Genomic DNA, 26496 nt, shown 5'->3' with positions numbered 1-26496 from the left:
TGAGTTTAAGGTCTTTGTATAGTGGCAATTTATTGAAATAACTGCTTCGTTATTCTACAAATAGACAATTTAAAGCAAATTGGGAAGGTTAGACCTGTGTGCTTCTGAACTGCAGGGATTTTACACAGTTCTGTTTTGCAAAATTATTACTGAAGTTACTGCAGCTGCCAATAGTTAGAATATCTTAGAGGTCTGTAAATATTGAGGTTTCGATGGGAACGTTTATATTCTGTGACATGACTGCAGAAAAAGATTTTTTTTCTTCAACTTTCTCTTTTATCTTGATATTGTCAGGCTCCTCTGACAGTTCCTCTAGTCACTGGCAGCTGTGCCACAGAAGATTTAGTAGTGTTCTTGGGAATGAGCATGTTTCATAGATGACTCGGGTTTCAAGGTCAAGAAAAGTTACTTGAAAGAGTCCTAGCAAATATCTCCTTCAGAAAAATGCTACTAAACAGTAGTTAAGGATTGAATCAGACTGTTTATTTCTGAATGTTTTGAGTTTTCTTGCTGATTTTTACAGCAAGATAGTATGTTCTCATTTTCTTTGTGCCCACAGCTCTCATACAGCTAGAGACAATTACTAATCTGCATTGAGAAAAGCTATTAGCAGTTTAGTTGTTGTTTCTTTAATTACAGTTCATATTATGTGAATCAGTTTTCTGTGTTTTAATTTTCTCTCTCTTTATTCTTCATCCAGATTCCACAAAGAAAATTAAGGATGTCTTAGAAGAGTTCCATGGCAGTGGTGTGTTAGCAAAATACAATCCTGAAGGGGTAAGTCTCCTAACTTTTTGCTTCGTTTAATGGTCAGAAATGGGGGGTAGGGGATTATTTACAAATGTTGTAGTAACTCTTTGCATTTGAAATGGAAGATTCTTTATAAATAAGCTGGAGTATTTGAAACTGGAAAATAAAAATATGAATATTTTGAACTGGAAGTTTATAAACCTGTCATTAGACAGACCTTAATAATTTACATTAAACTACATTTTATTTTCTAAGATTTCAACAGACACAAAAATACCCCAAAGTTACGGTAAGGCTAATGTCTTTCCCAATGTTAAGCATAATTTCAAAAGTTAGAAAAGTAAAAGCTGTTCAGATTTGAGTAGATTTCTTTTTTAATTATTTTTCTCTTATGTTGTATATGATAGTGGGTTCCCCACTATTAAAGGGCTTTTTTTTTTTTTATGTTATGAAACAAAATCCAGCTGAAAAAAAAAAAGTGTGTTTGTGCATTGTCACTACATATTCGCTGCTAGACAAAATACTCTGTTTTGGCTAGTAGAAAAAGACAGATTGCTTTCTTTTGTTACCCTTAATTGCAATTTGTATCTACTTGGCACATCCTAATACTACGATTCAAAATGCAGCTAAAAAAAGTCCTGTTCCCTTAATGTCACTAATAGTAATGTTTCTAGCTGTACTTGCACTATGTGGGCTTCAGGCTAGAAGTCTGTGTTAACCATTATGACAATTACTTGATCTTACATTTTGGATGGAAAAGACCAGATTATTGTCAAGTAATTCATTAAGCATGGAAAAATTCTTTGACACTTTGAACTTTGCAAAGGATAATGTTGGTGATTTCAGTCAGCTTCTGAGGAAAATATTTCATAATTCAGTAAAATAGTATGAGTTGATCTTTTAAAAGATCATCTTATTATTTTAGTTAAGTAGAATCATAGACTAAAAAAGGATTGGAATACTGTCTTCATCAAATTTCTTATCAAATACTACATAGGCAGTAGGACTTCCCTTAAGTGATTCCTGTTAGAAAGTAGCCATTCTTGGTTGCTTCTATAGTTTTCTTTTGGTCTTAATTTATTATTCTCATTTTTTCTTGAAATTCTTCACTTTTTGGTCATTATACAACAGTTTCAATTTTGTGAAGTATATTTAAATTACAAAATGTGTATTTTATGCATATTTAAATAACATGTTGCCATGCACGAAACACATTATCAGATTATTAATGTTTGTTTATTAAGAAATAGGTATTCAAAGTTGTGAGGTTACTATCTTAAAGTAGATCCTATAGTTTTGAGGTATGTGAAGGATGAGTCATAGCAAAAAGTTATCAGTGTGGGTACCTGGGACAACTTCTCTGACTGAAGCCAGGTCAATTGGCAGAATTTGTGCAAAGATGGAATGAATAAACACAGTTAGTCATGAAAGAAGACTGTGATTGTGTATGACTTTTCCCAGAGTTCTTAATTTCACAGCAGTTTGTTTGTGGAATTGGATCTTGTAGGATTTATTAGCTCAGGTTTCATGGCATAAGCTGCTGAACTGAAAGCAAAGTGGCTGAAATTTCCTCTGCAGGTGAGTGAATACTCCAAGGCAGACAGAACTGCCTTTGCACAGGTGTGTCTGCATTTTTGTCATGCATTCAGACTGCCTCATGGATAAAATCTTTACAGAATGGTTTGCAAATTGATTGTATCTGGTCAGATGAGGACTCCATGAGTTGGATGTGATATTTAAGTAATTAGTTATTGTTTGTAAATGGGATGACAAGAAATGACTGATCCAGCTGTAATCAATCATAGTGCAGCTTTTTACTTTCCACGTATTATACACAGCACGTCTATTTTGTTGTTGTGTTTTGTAGAAGATGCTGTCATGTTTCCAGTTTAGCTTTTTATTTCCTAGATCATTATCTCATAAGGACTCTGAGTATTTTTTAAATCTTTTCAATATTCTACCAAAAGGTGATGCCAGTTCTGTACTAATAAATATGAGGTATAGTACTATGGCAGATTTAGCAGTGTGATGTATTTAGGTACTTAAGAAAAAGCCTGAAGAACTTCCTATTTCAAGCTTTTCCCTGCTTAAAGGCTTCAGGAATTTATTCTACTCCAGGGCTTTTATATTGCCTATTTTTATCATAAGCTGATTTAATGGGACACAAGAAACAAAACAAAAGCTATTGGTATTCCCAACTTGTTACTTGAAGTAGTCTGGTTCTCATATTGTCTTGTATTTTGTTGAGTGAGTGTTTTTTTGGCTTAGTGAAAATTATATATCTGATTATCAAAAGGTCATCCAGTATAGGGCGTTTATTGATGGAGCTCTTACTCTCTGTTTTCAATGTAGGGTAGATGACTAAAACTTCTACAAATGTTACGAAAGCTTTGCCTTTCCATGTTCTATACATAAATGTCAAATATATAATTAAGACTAGATTTTATAACTGATGTGAGAGACATAGGTAGGTTAAAATCAGCCTCTTGGAAAGGTGCGATTGAAAATAGTCTTTCTATCATTTGAGATTTATCTGAATTAATTAATTTTAGCCATTTCCCTTTGAGGGGAGCACTGAATAGGCTAGCAAGAATTAAGAAAGCAGCTGAAGCTAAAGATGGTATCTGAATAGGCAGTTAAGTACACATCACTGTGTGCTTGTAGTCTTAGTGTTGTCAACATTTTTGAGGAATCTGTTGGAGTGCATCATAATTCTTTGTTTACCTGCTTCACTTCTTACCATCTAAAATTTCCACAAAGGTTATGACAATGACTGCATGACACAAGGCACATTTTTTGATCTGATGTGCCCAGAGAGGTGAAGCCCTAAGTTTGGCAGACAGTTTGCAGTCAGGTAATCATCTGCAATTAATTATCAGGCAATTATCTACCGGCTGCAAAGGGTTTTTGCAGTTTTGGAAGTAGTGCAGATGCTTCTAAGGAACTTTCTTTAGAGTCTTCCTGATTTCTGGAGGTGTTAAGGTTTTTTTAACAAACCTGTGGACATCTGAAAGGTATGTCTGGTAACTCTTAAGTTAGCAAAAGTCTGGCACAATTGGTGTGATTTAAAAATAAAACTATATTTAGTTTTTTAGTATTTTTTAGTATTTTAGCTTTTGGTTAGTTTTATACTTAGAAAAAAGCTATATTTATAATTTTAAGATACTACCTCTTACTAGGAACTACTGTTAGGAATTTGTGATAAAGGTAGAAAATGGATATGGTGCCTTTATTAAAAGGAAAAAGAATTATTGGAAATTAAAGCAATGTACAGTGATGATTTTTCCAGCACTGCTTACTGTTGTTTATAGCACCTTAGAATAATTTAGGTTGGAAAAGACCTTTCAGATCCTTGAGTCCAACTATAAACCTAACACTTGTCCTGTACATGCTGTGTGATGGCACTCGAGATGATCTGCTCCATAACATTCCCTGGCACCAACATCAGACTCACAGGCCTGTAGTTCACCGAGTCTTCCTTCCAGCCCTTCTTATAGATGGGTATCACATTTGCTATCCTTCAGTCAACTGGGACCTTCCTGGTTAGCCAGGACTGCAGGATAAATTATGGAAAGTGGCTTTGTGAGCATTTCTGCCAGCTCAGTAGCCTTGGATGGATCTCATCTGGCCCTTTAGACTTGTGTATGTCTAAGCAGTGTAGCAGGTCACTAACCATTTCCTCATGGATTATGGGAGCTTAATTTTGCTTCCCATCCCTGTCTTCCAGCTCAGGGGACTGTGTATTCAAGAACGATTGGTCTTACTGTTAAAGACTGAGGCAAAGAAGGTATTAAGTACCTCAGCCTTTTCCTCTTTTTCACTGTTTCCCCCTGCATTGAATAAAGGATAGAGCGTCTCTTTCTGTTGTTAATCTATTTGTAGAATTTATCATTGCATTAACTTCTGATTAAGTTACTTCATTGAAGAAAAAGATAAAAAAAATTGTTGCCAAGAATAGTTGTTAAAGTACACAGGGATGAAAAAAACTGTATTTACTTTTTTCCCACCTTCATTATCTTTCATTGCATGGTTAACTATAAATTGCTTGCGCTACCTAATAAAGACTAAAATGCTGACTTAGAACTATTTTCTTGACCTATGTGCTAAAGGAAGAAAATGGAATATTCTAATGTCTTAAACCTGTTCATCTACATCACTAACCTTTCAGCAAGAATAATTCTACTTCAAAAACAGAGCCTGAGTGTTACGACACTGCACTAATCTACATGTGTTCTTTCTTTCTTTGCATGCGTTACAGAAACAAGATATACTTAATCAAGTAAGTAATCTTATTTTGATTTTTTTTTTCTGTTTGTTATGCTTAGAAGCAGGATCTTTTTGTTTTGTAGGCTTCCACTGAGATGTCACTTATTAGTAAGTACTGCATGAGATAATTCTCTCAGAAAACAGACAAACATTTAAAGCTGAGAGAAAAGTGCACTCTTTCTGCTGGCAGACTTTTTCACTAGGTGAATTTTGGTTTTGCCATTCACAGTACATAATTTTACTAACATTAATTGAGAGGAGTATGAAAAATAAGAGCAAGTAATTAACTTGTTCCATACTTGTCACAGAAATTTCATCTCATTAGTGAGATCTCGTAATGGTTTCTGTATTATTATGAAATGACAATAATACATCTCAGAAAAAAATACTAAATACTGTTTCTGTAACCATATAATGCCGTTTATATTTAGGAGGCTTAAAATGTCAGATTTTATTATTTTAATAAGGCTTATAGTGTGCTTTAAGCAATTGTGACTTTACAGCAATTGTAAGAGGAATGGTTAAAGAGTAATCATCAACCCAAGATTCTCCTTATGAGAAGCTTCAGTAGCCTAAAACTAGGTATAAAAATACAATGAAAAAAGAAAAAGCTAGGGAAGAACTAATCAAATGAACTATTTTTTTAAAATGACCTAGTTCTTCCTTTTTAGTGTGCAGGTGTTAAAAAAGCTCCTACTCCACTGTTCTGGGGAGAGATAGCCAGAACATGAGAAAAATGAAAAAGTCAAAGGACTGAAAGAATTAGTTTTGTAGGAACTCCTCACTTTCTGGGGCCAAAGGCCGGTTGAGATATTGGAGGTGTGTTACTGAGAGCAGACACTCGTGTTCACAAAAGGGGAAAGTTTATTCAGATGACCAATATTACTTTTTTAGTAAACTAACAAAGTGACTGCAATGGGTCCTGAAAGGGGTGTTCAGATTAAAGCAGTGTGTCTGTGGCCAGTTTTGAGACTAATCTCATTAGTATTTTTCCTAAAAACCTCATGCAAAGAAGTAGGTTAATACTAATAGAATCAACTCAATAAACCAAATTTAGTAATAATTGCTAAAATGGAGAAAAATCTGAGTATTATACTGGAAAATCTTGATGATGTTATGGACTATAGTAAATGGAGCAGAGTAATGGAGTGTTGTACCCTGGGACTAATGACATTGTTAGATAAATTGCTGTGTATGGTAGTTGATCACAAGAAGATTGCAAAGCATTGTTGTGGTTTGGTCATGAAGAAGAGAAATATATTACTGAGACATTGTAATATTCCTGTGGTAATGGTGGTCTGAGAATAAGAAAAGACTTGTAAGGAAAGGTGCTGCCTTAGGCCAATTGATGTAAGTGGAAAACTAGTTAAAATTTCAAATACACAGGAATATGGATGGAAATAATTCTTTTGCTGTTTCCTTCAGCTGTTTTCTTTGAAGGTACAGAAGGTACAGAAGTACAGAAGGTACTACTTTGCCATAAAGACCTTGCGTAATTACAATATATAAAAAGAAGTATTTCTACTACAGATAAGGAAGATTTAGTATTCTGTTAAAAGGTACTGCAGAAACCTCATCTTTCCACTTTTGACCAAGATATGGAACAAAGGAAACTCAAATTTGAACTAATTTACAGAAGGGTTAGGAAGATGTGGAGAATTACAGAATATCTGTTGTGTAGGAAAAGCCTGTCCTTCACATGTAAGAACCTGAAGACTAAGAAAGGTTGATGTATCTTTCTAGCTACAAAAGAGAAAATAATAACAACTTGCAAATACCACTGGCCGAAAACTCCCCTTCAGACACTGGGCGCTCTGTTTTTCTGGCTCTCTGGGCAGAATATCTAGGGAAACAGCTTCCTGAATATCTAGAGAGTTGGGAAGGCAGCCAGGCAGGGATGCTGGCAGTCTGGCTATGAGCCTGCTTTCTGTGGAAAGTGTTGAGGGCACTGAGGTGTAAAATGTTTGAGATAGTCACTTTCTGCTGCAAAGCTGTTCAGTTTTAAACATTTTTTATCATCTTTAGTGGTCCTTCTGTCTTCTTTCCTCAGTCATTTTAACATCTCTCCCTCCTTGATATCTTCCCTTTTGATATTTCCGCTCTCTGCCATAAGATCCCATTTTTATCCTTTTTTTTCCCCTCTATGCTTTTGTGTTGCACAGTACCTTATGTTTAAGCTTTAGGAGCCTCATATGGCTTTTATTTACATCTTACCTGTTGAGTTATCATAGTTTATTAAATGGCAAATTCAAGAATTGTTTTACAGGTCTGATGTGCACTAGATACTGTTTCAAAGTATTTTAAAAGAAAAAAAATAATAAATAATATATATTTTAAATTCTGTTTATTAGGGTACCACCACCAGTATTTAGAGTTAATAAATTGTTCTAAGCTGTCTTGATATTGAAGTCAGACCATTACATTTCAAAGAGTATGCTGCTTAAAACTAAATCATTTTTAAAGGAAAACAAATTAAAACAAAGCAAGAGTTCACAGTGCTATCAATTTTATTTTTAATATGTTTTATCTGAAGAGTGACAGACTACACAAACAGCATTTCAACTCCTCTAGCAGTATTAAAACAGTGTATAAATAGTGTACCAATTATGGCACTGAGTAATAAAGTATGAAGAATGCTTTCCTCATATTTTTTGTATCATTTTGAAGTATCAGCTGAGTTGTTCTTAAAGTGACGTAAACAGAGAAATAAATTCCTTCTGAAAGGATATATTTCATGTATTTCTTGATTTTTATATTGCCATTAATGAGTATTTAAATTGATTCGTCTTGGCTCAAGTGCAATGGTGTAATATTTATACATAAATAGTTACAACTACTTACCTGCTAGTCATTGATGATACATTTAATAATATTTAACTACTACGATGCATTTAACTTCAATGGAAAAGTATTTTCCTGTGTTTAAAATTATTATAATTTTAATTGTATTGCACTGTGCCTTCATTTGATCCTGAATGTCTGAATTAGTGCTGTGAAACAAATAGCAGGGGAGAGGTGTTTCACTAATGGGTATTTGGACTCTGGTAAACAGAAATAAAGACATTTTCTTAAAAGGATAGCTTTTAATATTTAAATTATGTTTAATTTATAACAGTGAGAATTCTAAAGCATTTACTGAGTGATGTGTTGGTGCTAGAGTGTTTTTTTGTTTACATCCTAGTTGTAACAGTTGGGCAATAAAAGACTATATGATTTTTGTAGACAGTTCTACAGTTGTTTATGTTACCTGGCCAGATACAGGAATTTTTCAGGGATTTATTGTTTTTGCTGGTGTATTTGGTTTTAGTCTGAAGCATGCCACCTACCCCATTTTTCCTAACTTCTGTAGTAATTTTAAGTTTCAGATGACCAATTCTGCTGGGACTGAATGCAAGCTATCTACTCTTCACTTTGTTTAGTAATTTATGCATATTTCTTCTAACAGTCTTTATTGGCAATACCTGTAAAACAGACCCTGGATGATAATCTGCTACAAGATCCTTCTGAAAGTATATGCCTTAGCACTCTTTCTTCTTAAAAAAACCCACCTTTGGATAGTAAATATGTGTTTATTGAATGTCTGTATTAAATATATGTATTTATGTGTGTAGTATGTATGGATATATGCACGTACATACACATACAGAAGGAATCATGTACTACCTGCGGATAGTAAAGGTCTGTTTTTTTCTTACATGGATATAATACTGGGATGAGATGGAAGTGGTTGGTGAATACATTTCCGATGTATATTATTTTACTAATTACCATAAATTGATTTTAATAGCATGAGAATGTAGTACCATGTTATGCCTAAAAATGTAGTTAATGTATAAAAATTGAGTCTTCCCATTTCCTTTTTGGGTGTTTTGTTGAGTTTGCTTCTTTGAAGATGTGTTAGATGCTCTTAAATATTAAGTGATTGTTTTTGATAGGAGACATAAAAGGGAAAATTTTGGCAGAAATATATGTCTGTTGTATTGATAATATTCATATATTATTTGATGTATGGAGTACATGGTAGGATCAAACTATGAGAGCATGTGGGTGGTTTTTTTTTGTTTGTTTTGTTGGGGTTTTTTCTGCAAACTTTTATTTCAGTAGGTGAGAATTTGGATGCTGCTTTATTGAAAAATAACTTATTTTGGTTACCCAAACTTTCAAAATTAATAATGTAAAAAATATAAGTGCTTAGATCAGAAAATGCTAAGGACTTTCAATTTAAATGAAACTTCATCCTGGTGCACAAAGGCAATCTCCATGACAAATTCCAAATCTAATTTGAATTTCTGCCATATGAACATTAAAATTAATTTCTAAATACAAAAAACTTATGTCTTCTCATGTGATTCATGTTTCCTGGCTTATTAACCCTCCTCTAGATGATCTTTGCTTTGTTTCCTCATTTGTTGGCAAAAGTCAGGTTTTGAAACATTGTCAAAATCAATGACTCTTAAAAACTTGAACCCGTACTGGGGATGATTAGCTTTTCACAGCTAATCATCTAATTTTTGCTAATGCACCAGCATTAATATGTGTCATTGTTGCCATAGCATTAAATATGATACAAGGCCCTGTAACATCTACTGCTTTTTTCAACAGCTTATTTTTCAGATATTGAGTCTATATAAATTGTTTGAAAATAAATAATCACTTAAGGGAACCTACCCACAAACAAAAATAACCCAGAACTATTACTGTCAGTAGAATAAAGCTGATTAAACTACATTTTTTTTGGTGCCACTTGGAGATCAGGCAACATAATTTTAAAAGTAATTAATTGAAAATTACCTTCATCATAATTTTTTTCTCATTATCTCTGAAATATTCTTTTTAATAAGTGAAACTCATATTTCATGGAAGTCTGCTGAAATGAACTATTTCTCTTTTTATTTTTTTTCCCCTCTCTTACATTTGTTTTTCAGGATGACTAAAACAGTGGCTTATGTTGAAATATTTTGTGCAAATTTTAAAGAAGAAAAAGACCAAAGAGAATGTGGTATTTATGGGTGCAGATTAATTCCAAACACTAGATCTTGTCTTGTTCCCATTTATGTGGCCATGACTGTAATTAATAAATTAAACCGTAATTTGTTTATCTTGTCAGTTGTTATGACTTTAATCTCTTACTGACTTTCAGCTCTTTTCAGTCAAGATTCTTTATAAACAATTTTTTCTCTTTCAATGATTGTAATTGTGTGTATCTTTTTATGTATGTTTACTATTCTGTCATAGGATTTCCTGTCATATGTTGAAAAGGATAGACTGGTGATCAGATTCATAAGGTGGAGAAGGAGAATGAAAGCCCAAGCTAAAGAATTTTCTACAGTATTTGCTTTTTAAATGTATTATGGTAGAAAAACAGCATAACATCTCAGAAAGCCTGGTCAAAGCCATTAAGGAGTTTCCCAGGCGCTTTTAGCAGCTGGGGAAGAGAGAAATATAATGCTCTGTGGAGGAACTTTCTTTTCAATCCTACCTCAGTTCTTCCAATAAGTGCAAATTATTCCTTATAACTCAGTAAAAACTCCTTTCCTCCATCACTATTTTCCTCAGTAGTGTTTGGCAGTTCCTGCAAGTAGTTTGCCTTTAGATGTGGTTGAAATGTCTCAAGAGTAATTTTAATTTTCCTCTACATTGAGTCATAGTGAATCCAGTTTCATGTTTGCTTTCAGAAAAGCTAAAAAATGTTTAATGGTTGACTCATTTGTTAAAAATAATTTAAAAGTTAAAAATGTGCCATTTTGCTTCTGTCTTCGGTCCTTTCTCCTTTCCATTTCTTCAAGGTGGGTATATAACTTTATTTTAATTTTAGGTAATTGGTAACACTGAGAAAACGGGAAATTATCATAGCAAGAATAATACAATAGTAGTAAAATTAATTTGATATGGTTTATATTAGCTGAAACTCACTGATTTTTCTAATATCTATTTCTCTAGTCTTATATAAAAATACTTCTTTACCAAATATTTCATTACCCAATAATATAGAAGAATATAAAGATTTATAAAGTTGTGTTTTTTAAGGTTTATTTGTAAGATATAAGAAAAGGTGCTCCAGTACACATGGTGAATCAGTTAAAAAAGAGGAATTCAGTTATATATGATTAATATGAAACTACCTACCTTTCTCTGACCTACAGGTGAGGCTTTTTGTGCCTTTTCTATTTGAATCAAAGCTGAAACAGCACAGATTTTTATTCCACCCTCCAAAAAAATAAAAATAAAAAAATAGTAGGCCTAATTGTTTGAAAGTTTTTCATGTTCCTTTGTATAAGAATTGTTTGATTCAACTATGACCTTATATACCTCCCTGTTAATGGTGAAAATTTTCCTGAGATCCCTAAACTTCTTGTCATAGTTCCCCCCGTGCCTTGATGGTCTCTTGTGAAATGGAATTGATTAATTCATGTGCCAGGTTGATTGTAGTCGGTTTGGTACATACCCTCTAGTTCTCATCCCCTGACTTCAGAAATGTCATGGAAAATACCTTCTGAAATGCTAAATTCCTCTATCTCAGGTTAATTTTAATTCAACTGGAGCTTCTGGAAGCCAAGCAAAAATAAAGCAATTAGCCTGCATGCTTAAGAAAACACATCCAACATTATGGATTACATATTATTCTGATATTATTGATCTGAACTGTTTAATACTGGCAAATTCATTAACAGAAGTTTTTTTCAAACCATATCAATATTTATCGGAATTTTCATCTGAAACGTTCTTATGTGATAATGAAATGTAAAAAGGAAGATACCATGGTTTTACATGGCAGACTGAGTGTGATCTGTGTTACTGTGGAAAATTAATGTCCTGTACTTTCATTTTTTGTGTTTTGGGTTGCCAAAACATTGTGTGGTTCCTTTGAAAAGTAGCTGAGTTGGGGGTGGAAATGTTAGTAATTAAAGGATGACTAGTTACTTACTGAAGCATTTTCATGTTTTAGAATGGTGAAGTTCCATGAGGAAAGAAGAAGAATGCTGTATAGTTGTAAAATGGAGAAATGTTCATAATATTGTGTGCTGTTCTGTCTTCTGTAAAAGTTACTTCAAATTAAGATGAACAAATGTTTGGCATATTTAAGTGTTCCATTCTAAATGGACCGTACTCAATACTAAAATCTCTATTCGGTGGTAATACTCTTAAAACCTTTAAGTGTTATACAGTGGTCCTTACAAGATTTACTATTCCATTTTTCTACAGCTATGTAATGGCTTCTGTATATTACAGTGAGAGAGAAATAATAGAGAAAGCACTGTAAGTAATTTAAAGTGAGCTTTTTTTGAAAGGTAACCTTTTTTTCATTGGAAAACTAGATGGATAATCTGAACTACTTCTACATATGCTGTAGTTTAGATCAGTTCTGTTATTTACTGTACATAGATTCACAAAAACATTCCCATGAATGACTGCATTACTTCAGAGCTCAGTTCTAATAGGATAATCTACACTCCAGTGTGTAGACTAAAATGTTTTTCTCTTAAAATGTTTTTCAGCTACAGACTAGTAGAATCACAGATTTTGTGGTTTTTTTTCATATAAGCAACAACCTTGTCACAGGGCTGTTACAGTCCATCCATAAACCTGAAATTCAGTGGGATTATAACCTGTTTCCCTGTTTTCCTTTTTAATTTGGTTATTCCTCTTTGTGATTTAGTGAAATAGTTCAGACACATTTAACAGAATCATAGAATGGTTTGGGTTGGGAGTGGCCTTAAAGATCACCTAGTTCCAACCCTCCTGTGTAGGCAGAGACAGCTCCCACTAGGCCAGGTTGCTCAAAACCCCATCCAACTTGGCCTTGAACACTTCCAGGGATGGGGCATCCATAGCTTCCCTGGGCAACCTGTTCCAGTGTCTCACCACCCTCACACTAAAGAATTTCTTCCTAATGTCTAATCTAAATCTCCCCTCTTCCAATTTAATGCCATTACCCCTTGTCCTACCACTACATGCCCGTGTAAAAAATATCTCCCCTGCTTCTCTGCAGGTCCCTTTCAGGTTCTGGAAGGCTGCTATAAGGTTTCCCCGGAGCCTTCTCTTCTCCAAGCTGAACAACCCCAACTCTCTTGACCTGTCTTCATAGGAGAGGTGCTCCAGCCCTCTGATCATCCTCATGACACTTCTCTGGACTTGCTCCAAGAGTCTGGACACAGGACTCCAGGTGGAGTCCCAAGAGAGTAGAGTAGAGGGGAAGAATCGCCTGCCTTGACCTGCTGGTCATGCTTCTTTTGATGCAGCCCAGTATACTGTTGGCTTTCTGGGCTGCAGTCACACATTGCCAGCTTACAAAACACTTTCACATTTATTTATTTTTTTCACAAGTAATTTGATTTACTGATCAATGTATTTGTTATAGATTTAAAAAAAAAAAAGGCATGTATATAGTATAAACTAAAGACCGATTTACTTGGATGCTGATATGAATCTTCTTGCTATTGTAGTATCATCATTTATAAATAGTGAATTAAATGTCAGTGACTTTATTATTAAAGAAAAAGGTAATGTTTGTAGTATGAGTCAAACAGTTTTGCCAAACTAGACTATGGTTGCTGAAACTCTGTAATGAGACAAAGACAGCAAGTTCATGTCCAAGCTGATAATTTTCATTTTTTGCCCAGCTTGAGCCTTGTGGAAACATTTCTTTATTATTATTATTCATAATAATAATGACTTACGCAAGATCTGTCAAATTTTGCAATGTGTTGTTGGTCCCTTGTAGACAGTGATAAATGTTTAAAACTTCACCCTGAGGCAGTTAAGTCTTGGCCTTGATGGGAAGCACATTGTTTCATGTGGACATAAAATTTATACATCTCATAAATACATTTAAAAAAAAGGCAGAAAGAGAGAAATCCATGTTCCAAAGTGTCCCTTCCAAATTGAGATTGTCTATGGTTCATGTTATTACTTAAAACACACAGTGCTGTCTTAACAGGAGAAAGCATCAATGAAGTTTCATTTACCAGCTCTCAACTTGCTGGCAAAAGAAAAACCAAACTAGCCTAAATGAAAACTGTTTAAAATCAACAACTTTTTTTTCTTTGTAAATGAAGTTGTGTGTCTTGGTATTCTCATTTCACTATTAGAACCTATTGAAGACAGGATGTTTAGTTTCACTTTGATGATTACCAGCAAAATGTGTTGCCACCTGGGAAAAAGACAGACAGCCTTTAATTCTCTGAATTAAACATCCAGAAATCCACTGCTCGTTGTCTTTTTAATTGTGGGAAAAGCTAGGAGTTGCTAGGTACATCCCTGTGAGCTCCATAGGTGCCTTTGATTTCAATCTTTTATATGCTGTTAAGCCATATCATGATCAAGAAACTAGAGTCAATGGAGCTTAGTTTCAGGGTCCTGATACAAGTGCTCTGAATTTTCTCTGGGCTACGTTACACTGTGCTGTGGGATATTGCAGCAACATTGAGAGCTTTCAAACTAATACTTAATTCAATAATGAGTTACTTCCAAGAGTAGGTATGCCCCTGCTGTATCTTCAGAAATAGGTATTTTTAAAGACAATCTGAAGTTTATGTTAGCTGAATATTACTTGATGGATTAGTATGAATGTTTTTGCAAAGCAAACAATTCAAAGTACATTTAACTTTTTTCCTTTTTTTTTTTTCTTTTTTTTTTTTTTTTCCTTTTCACTCTAGACAATTGATTTAGAAGGGTTCAAGCTTTTCATGAAGACTTTTCTGGAGGCAGAGTTACCTGATGATTTCGTTGAGCATCTTTTTACATCATTTAGCAGCAAAATCTCGCACTGCAGCCCATTAATAAAAAACAAACCACAGCACCTTTCTGGAGGTAAGTAATAAAATCACAGTAATATAAGAGCTGAAGGTTCCCTCCCCTTTCTATTTTACTTGTAATAGCTCAAAATATATGGTATATTTCTTTATTCTGATTTTTGTGAAGTTGGAAACTAGCTCAATCATGAACAAGAAATACTGTGAAAAGAAATGGAAATGAAATAGTTTTATCTGTGTAATTCACAATAATGATACAGCTGAGACACCAAGTGGACAGTCTTTGTCATGTTAACGCTAATGAAATTGCTCTGGTTACATGATTTTCCTGCCTACAGTACTGTATAAACACTTTAGAAACAGTCAGAGTTACATGCAGGGGAGTCCTGCTGATGCTCTGCAGTTTCTCTGCCCAGTCACTGCTGCTTCTCTTAACTGCCTAGGTGTGACACTGCTGTTAGTAATCCTGCATAATTATCAGCCACTGATGTTTTAAATGTCTGATCACTGTCTGATCATCTTTTCCTGATGTAAGGATACTTAATGCAGTTTGAAATTTTTATGTTAAACTGAACATTTTTATTAAAAGTGATTTTGAGTTCAGAGGACATAACATGTTAAAATAGTTCCATGCAAAAGAGTTTTAAAAACTGTCAAAAAACCTTGTAAAACTTTTAAATTTGCAGAAGAAATTTAAGGTTACCTTCCTAACTTGAAATATTTGGTATATTACTTTAGCAATTTGGGAACTCAATCAAAATCCAGAGCTAGAAAGAAGCAGAAGCTAGACTAATTTAATGAAATAAATTCCATGTTTTGAACAGCTGGGATAATCAAGCACTTAGAGCGAGTAACCAAATAGTTTGATGGGTACTTAAAAGCTTGAATTCTTGATTATGTAGATTAGGTGTCTTCAGATTGCAACTCATTGTGATTTTTTTTTCAAGTGCTACTAGCTGCAACATTAGCTCTTCTTTCGGATACCAAACACTAGATTTCCTTAGATGCCTCAGTGTACAACACTTATTATAGGCTTTCAGATATTATACATTGAGTCTGACCTGTTTTTTAGTGCATGCCATTCTCAGTATGTTAAGCAGATGGGTTTTAGTTATTTTTCTTTCTTTAAGTTTAACAGTATCTGTTTTTTCTACTTCTTAGCTTTAGATTTCCTAGCAAAAAAAAAAAGGAACAAACCAACTGAACTATATTACATTATAATAATGTATCCATATAATAATAATAATGAACTATAATTAGACTTAATAGCAAAAACTTTTTTCTGCTAGCAAAGCTTGCCGACCACATTGAAGGTATGATTCTTCATTTTTAAAAATTTCATTTTAATTGAAATCTTCAGGTATCTATTTTTATCCTTTCTAATCACAACTGCTGTGGGCCCATCTCGTTCCACATATGTCTGCTGTGTGGACATCACATTTCCAAATTCTTGGGTTTTTGTTGTTAGTTAACAAGGTTGGTTCCATGTACAGAACAGTGGGCTTAGTAGACTGTAATGTAATCAGTTGTGTGGAGTATTCAAAATCTTCTGTTGGTAATTACAGCTCTGATTACTGATTACTCACCAGTTTGGACAAATCTGTTAGACCAGTAATTCAGTCTCTTGCCCTTAAAGATACTTTGCAACAGAATTTCTAATGGCATGTCTAAATATATTATTTATTATATGCTGCAGGGCGTCTTTTGGATGTCATAAATTTTTAGCATTGCATTTTTTTTTCCAACTATGAATATAGATTTAGTTGCCTGTTAAGTCTCAGCAGCACAATTTTATTTCCACTTTCATTACCTGTAATTTTTTGTTGAAGTTTTTGTTATGTTTTCATCAGTGAGTTGCATCAGCAGTAAACATAGTACCAGCCGCCAAAATTTGTCTCTTTTACATTTAACACTTTTGGCCTGGTAACTCCAATAGCAGCTGCCATTTAGTGGTGCATACTTATTATAATGTAGTTTTACATATGTTGGCTGACTACTATTATTTAAAAAAATCATCCTTTATCATTCTGGTGTTGTATTTCTATGTTTTTGACACTTGGTATGTAGAAATGGTAACAGCTGGTAAATTCTGCCCAGTATAGGCCATAGTCAGTTTTCTTAACTTTTACTGTAATTCTCTCTGCTAAATTTTATTCTTATGTGTAGTAAAATACTTTATTGTCATTATGTTTGTTGTTATTGTTGTTTAAACTGTATGCTAGTTTTCTTTCTCTAACACTTTGTCCTATTTCTTTCTTTCCTTCACTCACTGTTCCCAGTTTGTAGATAATTTTTATCTTTTTCTGTTAGTAAGGACTTCAGAAATAATGTAACATCACACCAGATTAATAGTCTTCCCTATATATTTAATGTAATATCAGAAGGACTGTTTAGTAGTAATATCTAAAGCACGATCAGAAATACAGTGCAGTTCACCTCATGCAAGTTATTTGTGCTTGAAAATATACTGGTCTTATTGTAGTTCAATTGCATGAGGATTCAACTAGATGTTACTAGATGTTTATAAACTGTAGAATTTAAAGGGGAAAAGTGTGCAGTGGTACACTTTGATGCAAATGAAAATTACAGAAGCCTTTGTTTTAGCATATCTAGTGAAGTTTTAATGTTATCAATAGTGAAAAAAAATTACCATACTGGAAAAAATAAAATGACAGAAACATTTGACATTCTTCTGGAAAATAGAAAGGTACACGAAAGCTAGAGAAGATCACAAGGAAAGTAGCAGGGTTTGTAAATCTCTGGTGTGTGTTTTTTATTAATGTCTCTTGATCAACTCACGTCTATTTATAAATTGTATTTTCAGTTAAGGTGTCTGAAGAGAGATGGAAACAGATGCCAGGTAAGCAGCAGCACTGTAAGTCATCTGTAAGTCAGCACATTCAGCCATCCCTCTTTCACCTCTGATTAAGAAGTAATACTTTAACCTGTACCCTGTAGCTGCTTATAAGCTAAAAGATACCTGTGATTTTGTTAGCCTTTTCATTTTCATTTCAGGACTATACCTTTTTGAGACGAGTTAGCCCAAGTTTTACTTCTTATTCTGAGCATCAGACTCACATAAGACTGGAATGCCAAATTTTTGTGTAAATTATGTGATTAAAGCTAGCATCTTAATTAACATTTTTCAGTGTCTTAATTTTAAGGGCACTTAACCAACATGCAAGCTCATTTAGTAGAACATTGCCCTATTGAATTGTTTAATTAATGTAAATATTTACTTTCTGTATTTATTATTTGCCTGAAACCATGAACATGAACTTCATTCAGAAATATTTTCTGCATGGCAAGTTGTTCTTTTTTAATATTTTTTTAAACATGTGTACCCCAGTAGACCATTGAAAATGTCTTTGCACAGTAATGAAGTTTTAAAAAATAAAATTATGGGGAGGGAAACCTACCAGAATTCTGTTTCCATTTGCTGCAGGAATTAACTTAAGACAAATGGATGAGAGAAATTATGTGTGCAGTTTATTTGTGCAATGGCGAATCTATTTTGCATTACTTAGAGAAAATATTTAAGGACAGTAAATCTTTTTGTAAAGTTTAATCTTTAACATTACTAAAGTCACTGAGAAATGTAACAAACTCATAAAGAAATTTTTATTACTTCTTTGTCTGTGTTCTCCAGTTATTCCTTTTTTTCCTCTGTTTATTGGTCTCATAGATTTCAGTTATAGAATCAGAATATGTTAATATTCTCTTGAAACATGAAGTTAGGCAATGTTGAACCTTGGAATACAAGTGGTACTGGAACTGGATCACAATGTTTGAACAATTATTATTATTACTACTATTTAAATTCTGTGTTTATAATATTCTGTAGCTGAGGCTTCATGTTTTAAATGTGTTGCTCTGACACATTTGAGTGTGCTTTTGGGAAGACTACGCACTTGGGTATTATTGAGTTTTCTTTGACACAAACATCTTCAAAAAGTGTAGCTGGTGTCAATCTGTAAGTTAGATGGAGCTTCTGCAATCACAAGGAATTGAAAGCAGTGTTGGGCAGGGATTGTTTTAATACGTAAACTAATATGTAATATAGTAGAATAAAAATAATCACTTTTTTTTTTTAGTCATATGACATCAGAAGAACACAAACTATAAAAAGGGTTGTGTTGTTCTTATAGTTATTTTTTTTTCAGTAGCTTTGTTTATGCATGTAATATTTTAAAACCTCGCTATCATTTACATTCTGCCTTTACTGGATAAACTATGAACCTGACTTGTTTAAAACTTCACATTTATATTTAAATTAAGAATTCATCTGAGATTCACATGAAATGAAGATGCATGTATGCACGAGTTAAGTTCATTTTCTGCTTATATCATATTTTAAGAGTAACAAAGGCTATGTGTTATTTCCAGGTCTGAGACTTAACAAAGGTACTTCTACATCCCGACCTCCTACTCCTGCCAACTTACATTTACCAGACATGATCCAGCTGAAGGATATTGTTTGCTATTTGTCTCTGCTGGAAAGAGGAAGACCTGAAGATAAGCTAGAATGTATGTTGTTGTTTGTGGGTTTTAAAAGTTAATTTTATATATTTATTTCAAGAAGCCATCAAAATTCTGTTTTTAAATTTTCAAAGTTGAAGGCATGATACTCCAGGTGGGGTCTCATGAGACATGGGCTCTGTAGTTTGTAAGAACTTTTGTTCAGGTGTTTTTATAATTTTGTTGGGGGGGTTTTGTTTGGTGGTTTGTTTTTTGTTGTAGTTGTTGTGGTTTTTTTCTCCTGGAGCGTGTATATCAGCAAGAACATGAACATTTAGCAGGGTATGCATAGAAAAGAGATTGCACATCACACCAGCAGCATAGTTTGTTGAGTCTAGCCAGGGGTACAGATTGAGCCTTTTCACTACCCAGTACATACGTAATTAAAGAGACTTTGTTTGCTACGAAGGTGAAAAAGTTGTAATTATGCTAATATCTGTTTTTATTAGAACTTCTGATTCTTGTTAAAGGGGAAAAAAGTGGTAAACACTACTTCTCTGGAGTGAGTAAAGATCAGGAGATGCTAAAACTCACTCCCGTGGTAATGTTCTTTCAACAAGTGTATTATAATTACAGAATAGGAGGAAGGAGAACCAAATGATTTGAACTTTATCACTGACTGATTCAGTGACTCATCCCTATGAAAACTGTGAATGCTTAATGGTACCTTTGCCAGATAATATTAGCTGTCATGCTTTGAGTGGCTTTGGTAGAAGGCAGTACCAGGGACAGTACTAGTCTCTTGTGGCTTTCAGTATTAACTCTTGTTTTACACTGAAATATTTCTGCTATGTAATTCACAGGCAAAGAGATATTTTTATAGGTTGTCTTATAACTTTTGAATAATGGACCTTTGTAGCTTGAAACAATGTACTACAGAAATACCTTCAAATTTATATTACAGCTCTTAAGAGCAGTGTAATATAGTGGCAAAAAATGCTGAAGTAGTAGAGAGGTACAATACTTACCTTTTTTCCCCACAGCTAGATGAATAACGTGGGAATAAGATGGAGGATGCAAGGGAAGCAAGTCAATCCATATAAATCCAGTTAAATATGTTTTTCTGTAAGTCAGAAATAATAGTTATTTCTGAACTTGACTTTTAATTGTTAATAATGTCTTCTCACTCCTCATTATATTGGTTCCTGAAAAGTATGATAAGCTTTGCTTGAAGAATTTACTGGACTCTAACAACATTTGCTGTGGATCCAGCATGGAGGGATTGTTCTCTGTTGAATAGGTCACATGTTATGTTTCCAAATATATCTAATAAGAGAGTTTGTAAAGCGGATTGCTTGGGTTTTGCATTACAGTGTCCTGGAACCACCTACACATGGGATCTCTTCTACCTCACTAAAAAATACATCTTGGGATAAAAAATGAGCACTTTTGAAGGGGATTGTGTTTATATTTCAGAGCTCTGACAAACTCTTCCAGAAAGTAGGGACAAAGAGTGAGATATTTGTAGGCTTTTTTTTATCTTTAGCCTTTTAGCAGTATTCCTACCAAAGCTTCAGGAGTTTTTCTGTTCTGCCATCTGGTGCAGTATATAATCAGCTGAGTAAGCTGCTTTGACATACTGTGGTAATGGTGGACATATCCTATCTTGTGGCTGGAATCAAGTAATGATAACACTTGAAAGTATATATTATTTCTGGATATTGTCAACATACAGTTATTCTTGTCTGGGTAGCTCCCCAAAATGTTGAGAATGCATTTTAAATTGATGAAACAATTATTGGCCTGGGCAGATTCATGCTGGCAGGCTGTGAGGATTGTGTTTTGTTAGATTTGGCTGATCAGATTCTTCAAATGATAATCCCCTCTTTCTGGTCAGAAAGTATTACTAAAAGCAGTGTCACCATTGAATAGTGAATAGCTGCAACAAGGGAGTAGGATAGCATTGCAATGTAATCAGGCTTATCAGCATTTACCTGACCAGTTGTGTGTTATCCTGTGGTGAAATGACAGAGAAGGTCCTTTTGGTGTTACTCACTATTAATCCAGATAATCTTTAGAAGGAACCAGAATGAAGTTCACAGTCCAAATTAGGAGTTGGAGTTATTATGTGGAAAAGGTGCAATTACACTGTTCCGCTAATACGTTTTGTTGGGGGCAGTGGGGCAGGGTAGTCGCTGAGTGAACCTCTCACGTGAAGTATTTGGTCAGTTAGTGTGATCTCTAAAATAAAATGTTAATGATTTTCCTTTTTTGAAACTCAGGTTTGATTGTTTTGTGTTTTGGTTTTAGGGTTTTTTGTTTTGTTTTGTTTTTTTGAAGGAAATAATTTTGTTACTACATTTTCTAACTGAGTATCTTGTCTCTTTTTTCTTTACCTCCTAGTTATGTTCCGCTTGTATGATACAGATGGAAATGGATACCTGGATAGTTCGGTAATGTTATTTATGTGTTATAATGCACTGTACAAGTGTGTCATAATGGAATACAAAACTGCAATAATCCACATCAAATATATATTTTGTTGTGAATTAATAGAAGCAGAATAAACTATAGTCAATAAAAAGCCACCCATTTTTTAAGATTTGATTTTTCTTTCCCTTTAAGCTGCTGCTTCTACAACTGTGTACATTTTCAAATGCTTACACTGCTATAATGGAGTCCTATTCTATAGTCTTCTGATTTTTAATCATATTAGTGTAGGGGATACAGTAATATGATTCCTAAAATTCTACTATGATCCTGGGAGGTGTATGTGAAAGCACCATTTATAAAGATGTCTTTAAAGGGGGAAATTGTATGTATGAATATGGAAAAGCACTAGTGATACATGATCAAGGGAAATTACAGCACTGTAATGGTAAGAAAATATTTCTGTATTAGTTTCTACCTTTCACTTTATGTCTTGTTTCCATGAGAAAATTATGATCTAGGCAATTGCTGTCAAAAATCCAGTTTGTTAGAGTGCTGGAATTTAAAGGACTTTACATCATTATATCAGAGGGTGAACTTCGGATCATGAAACCAATAGTTGACTGAAAAACCAGGAAGGGAGAACTACTATGGCTTTCAACCCAGAGGCTGTCCTTTGGTTGTAGAGCTGCATTTGAACTCCTTGCTTACTTTGTGGTCCACGCCTGGTGTTTTGCTAGTTAATTGGATTTATCTAAGAGGGGACAAGTTCCAGTGTAAAGGACATTTAATTAGGAACATGGACAAAACAGTGTCACTGAATGCAATATATTTAATTTTAAGTTCCTCTCAGTAGAACTTGTCTTAATATTGCATTAAAATTTTCATTCTTTGATCTGCAGGAGCTGGAAAATATCATTGCTCAAATGATGCATGTTGCGGAATACCTTGAATGGGATATTACTGAACTGAGTCCAGTAAGCATTCCTTTTATCACAAGATTTTAATGTTGCAAGATATAGTATTTAATAATTTTGTGATACTTGATGTCTGTGTTATTCTATATGCTAGTAAGATAAAAATAGTAATAATCTGTGCTCCTGTATAATCCTGTCAATTAGCACTTTTATAAAGTAAACCCGCTCTGTGAAACATTCTTGCTACAGTTCAAGGCTTTTCGTCAGTGGTTTCAGTAGTTAACATTTATAACATAACTATTTATTCTATAATAAAAATGTCTTGAAGGTAACTTCCTCATTTTTGTATTGTACGTAGTAGATTACATAAAGGGACACAACTTATTTTGGGAACTTTAGGTGATAATAAAATTCAAATAAGACTATTGGCACTTCAATTTCAGAAGTGTCAGTACTCATTTTAGTACAGGTGCCATACAAATAATATTTTGCTCTCTTTGCATGTGGATGAGGGAATTGGAGATCTGTATTGAAATGTGGAACTTAGGAGATTTTTTTCATTCAACCATGTAGATCCTTCATGAAATGATGGAAGAGATTGACTACGATCATGATGGCACTGTTTCTCTAGAAGAGTGGATCCAGGGAGGAATGACAACTATCCCCCTCTTGGTCCTTCTTGGGTTAGAGAATGTAAGTATTGAGTGTCAAGTTTCTGCTTGCATGTCAGTTTCTCTTTGGCCTGTATGAAGAATGGCTTTTCTTTATTATGGCTGAATGGTGTGCAAAGAACAGAAGCACGTCTTCAAAGACAGAGGTGTATTACCACATTTGAAGCAACACCAAGTGGGCCAGGTCTTGAACTGGAAGCTGTAAAAAGCTGACTAATAACATATTGTTAATTCTTAGCTGCAGCAGTATTACAGAGGGTCTTTTACTGCCCATATGCATGTAACAGCTGGCTTGAAGCAGTGTCTGGGCTTCTTGGTGCTGTGTTGTGCAGCCTGACCATTCTGAGTCACAGAACAACCTAGATTGGAAGAAACTTCTGGATATGATCTGGTCCAGCCTCTTACTACAGAAAGGGCCACGGACTCCATTACCCAGTGCCCTGTCTAGCCCAATCCGGAAAAAATCTCGTGAGGTAGATTCCACAAGTTCTGTGGACAACCTCTCCCAGTGTTAATTGTTCACAAGGGAAAGATCTTTTTGCTTACGTGCATATGGAATTTCTTCTGCAGCAATTATTTCGAGTTGGCTCTTGTCCTGTCCTGATACATTCCTGTGAAGTTAGTTCTTCCGTCTATGTAACTACTTTAATAAACTATAGTAAGTAGCAGTATCAGAGAACACATACCAAAGGGTAGAGTTTTGTGAAAGAAGAGTTTGTGGTCTGTACATTTATAACTTCCCAGTAAAGACAGATACAAAATTAATCAGTTTTATTTATATTTAACAGTTTAACACAGCTGTTTAAAGCTTGGCATGTTGCCAGTGCCACCTGCTGTCCTGTATTTCATTTAATTTTGAGCACATGTATGTTAGCATATGTCCCAATATTTTTCTGTTGTTTGAAATAAAACATTTTTATTTATTATTTTTTTCTGAAGTCTTTTTCAGATATTTAGGTGAAATCATAAATAAAATTTACTTTCCCCATATACTGCTGTAGCCTGAACTAAACCTTGACTGCTCTAGTTGCTCTATAGTATTTTATTTTCAAAAATAATGGCCAGACTGATACTTTCAATAATCAACAAAGTAGTGCATTTAACAGAAGATCTGAAATTCTTGTGAAATTTAATTGATCAAATTAACAGCTAAGTATCTGAATTTAGGGTAACTTTCAGTACATTTGGATCACTGTAAGTAATTTCCTCATTGTCTATATGTGACTGAGCAACAAAAATGTTAAATTACTTCCCTGTCATCGAACAACAAATCTTTGTCAGGCTGTATTACATTTTTTCCAAAGAATTACTCTAAACAAAAGGCAGTAGATGCTCTCAAGCAATCAGTGTAGCAGATAACTTTGTAGTAATTTTCAGTAAAGATTTTTATTTTGTGACAGATAGTGACATTGTTATGTGAATAATTTTTTAATGTCTACACTTCATTCTTTCTAAATTTTAAAACTTTAAATTTTGTGATAAATTAAGGCAGATCTTTCTGTAGAGATTTATTTTCATTTTAAAGCAAAATCTATGCAATCAGAAATAAGCTATGTAAGTGTATGTTATCAGACATTTTATCCTTTTGAGTATTTTTACTAGCTATTGGATAATTTAACTTGCTGTGTGTAGTTTTACTATGGAAAGAATAAAAAATACATAAACTGTGATCAAAATTCTGTAGCATGCCATCAGAACAGGTCAGTGTTTCTGTCATCAAGAATGTTCTCAGTACTTTGTGTTGAAGAGATACAAATATACAGATGATGAAAAATACTATAGTGGTATAAAAAGTATCTTTTTGATCAATAAACATACTTTTACTAGTTGAAAGTTGGAGTAAAAAGCATGGGGTGGCTTTTAATGCTTTTTTAATAATTTACTTTAGTGTGAATGAAGTTCATTACCTAAAGAACTATACAAACTGAATTGCTAGTCATTTGCTAATGATTTACAAGGAAATGATGCCATCCTGTAAAAGGACTTCCACTGTTCTTTTTATGTTTAAAAGTGATCTTGATTTCTTAAATCATTTGCATCATATGTAAAGAAAAGTCAGATTTTTAAATTTTCCATCAAACCAGCAAAAAGTTACTGTCTCTGTTTGTACACAGTTCTAAATGATCAAATCTCAGTGTATTTTACAGCATCTAAAAGTTATATCAAGAGACGTAAAACTCTTTAAGGCCTGTTCATAATAATATTTTGTAAATTGATGTTTAAGCATGATTTTAATGGTTTTACAGCATCTAATGTATTACCAAAGCTTTTAATTACAGTGCATCATTCCCATTAGGGAATGCTGTTATTTTATTTTACATGCAGTTGTTAGATCTTGCAAATCCAGCTTCCCAGGACTCTGCTTTTTCACTGTCTTTCTCTTTTTAGTTAGGATAATGAAAAGCCAGAGAAGAGTCCTTTGGACTCAGTAGTCAAATACTTAATCTTAAGGTTTTCCACAGGCTGATTAGTATGTGAAAGAAACAGGCATAGCCTACTGGCTTATGCTGCTTAGACATGTGTAGGGAGTCTTCACATGATGAAAATAAGCAAAACATCTTCCAAAAAAGTCTCTCACCTACTATGCTTTGGTCTACGCTAAACTCAGGCAATGATGAAATTTTAAATCTAAGAGGTCAGTTTCAGAGACTGTCCTGTATTAGAGTGTCAAAGTATTGTCTTATTTAAAATCATGATACTAGTGAAGTCTTTAATTTGTTTTGATTTGGGGGTTAGGGTTGATCCATTATCTTACGGTAACAAACTTAACTTTTTAACAGAGCTTGTATATAGAGTTCAAGATTCTCAGCTGGTGTAATTTCTCATGATAATATCATTTAAGCCACAGTAATTTATTTCAGCTGAAGATTTGCCGTAATACCAAATTCAGCTACATTGTTTGTACTTAATCTTTAGTTTCCTGTAAAAGCTACATAAAAATGTCAAAAAACATGTAAAAGTTGTCAAAAAACATGTAAAAGTTGTATAATACATTTAGAGCCTTTCAATCAGTTTTTATTACATACTATATTAGTTACTATAATGAAGAAAAAATCAAAGAAGCATTGAAGTGAAATACGGACTATATTATGCCAAAATGAAAGAATAAAGAAGTTATGTTTATAAATAATGCAGATGAGATAGCCTAATCTCTCACAGGTTTGTGGTCTTTGCCTTTTGACTTAATCAGTGAACCCCTTTTGAAAGAGATGGGAGTATTAGGTTGTTACTACAAGTATTAGCCAGTCAGCT

The 26496-nt window shown here is 33.8% G+C and overlaps 1 protein-coding gene across 1 annotated transcript in view; it reads left to right on the top strand.

Annotated features, from left to right (window-relative positions):
• The window catches only part of DGKB (diacylglycerol kinase, beta 90kDa), a 294394-nt gene that overhangs the window by 24477 nt on the left and 243421 nt on the right, over positions 1-26496 (top strand). Inside the window, exons 2-8 of the mRNA XM_009994937.1 lie at positions 701-777; positions 5009-5029; positions 14673-14826; positions 19155-19295; positions 21630-21679; positions 22559-22633; positions 23147-23266. Coding sequence (XP_009993239.1) covers positions 701-777; positions 5009-5029; positions 14673-14826; positions 19155-19295; positions 21630-21679; positions 22559-22633; positions 23147-23266 — 638 coding nt within the window. The remainder of the gene's footprint in view (positions 1-700; positions 778-5008; positions 5030-14672; positions 14827-19154; positions 19296-21629; positions 21680-22558; positions 22634-23146; positions 23267-26496) is intronic.

This window comes from Chaetura pelagica, unplaced genomic scaffold (assembly GCF_000747805.2).
Source record: "Chaetura pelagica isolate M959 unplaced genomic scaffold, ChaPel_1.0 scaffold12, whole genome shotgun sequence".
NCBI classification, from domain to species: Eukaryota; Metazoa; Chordata; class Aves; order Apodiformes; family Apodidae; genus Chaetura; species Chaetura pelagica.
The sequence above is the reverse complement of the archived record's forward strand: the minus strand, read 5'-3'. Positions and strand labels throughout refer to the sequence as shown.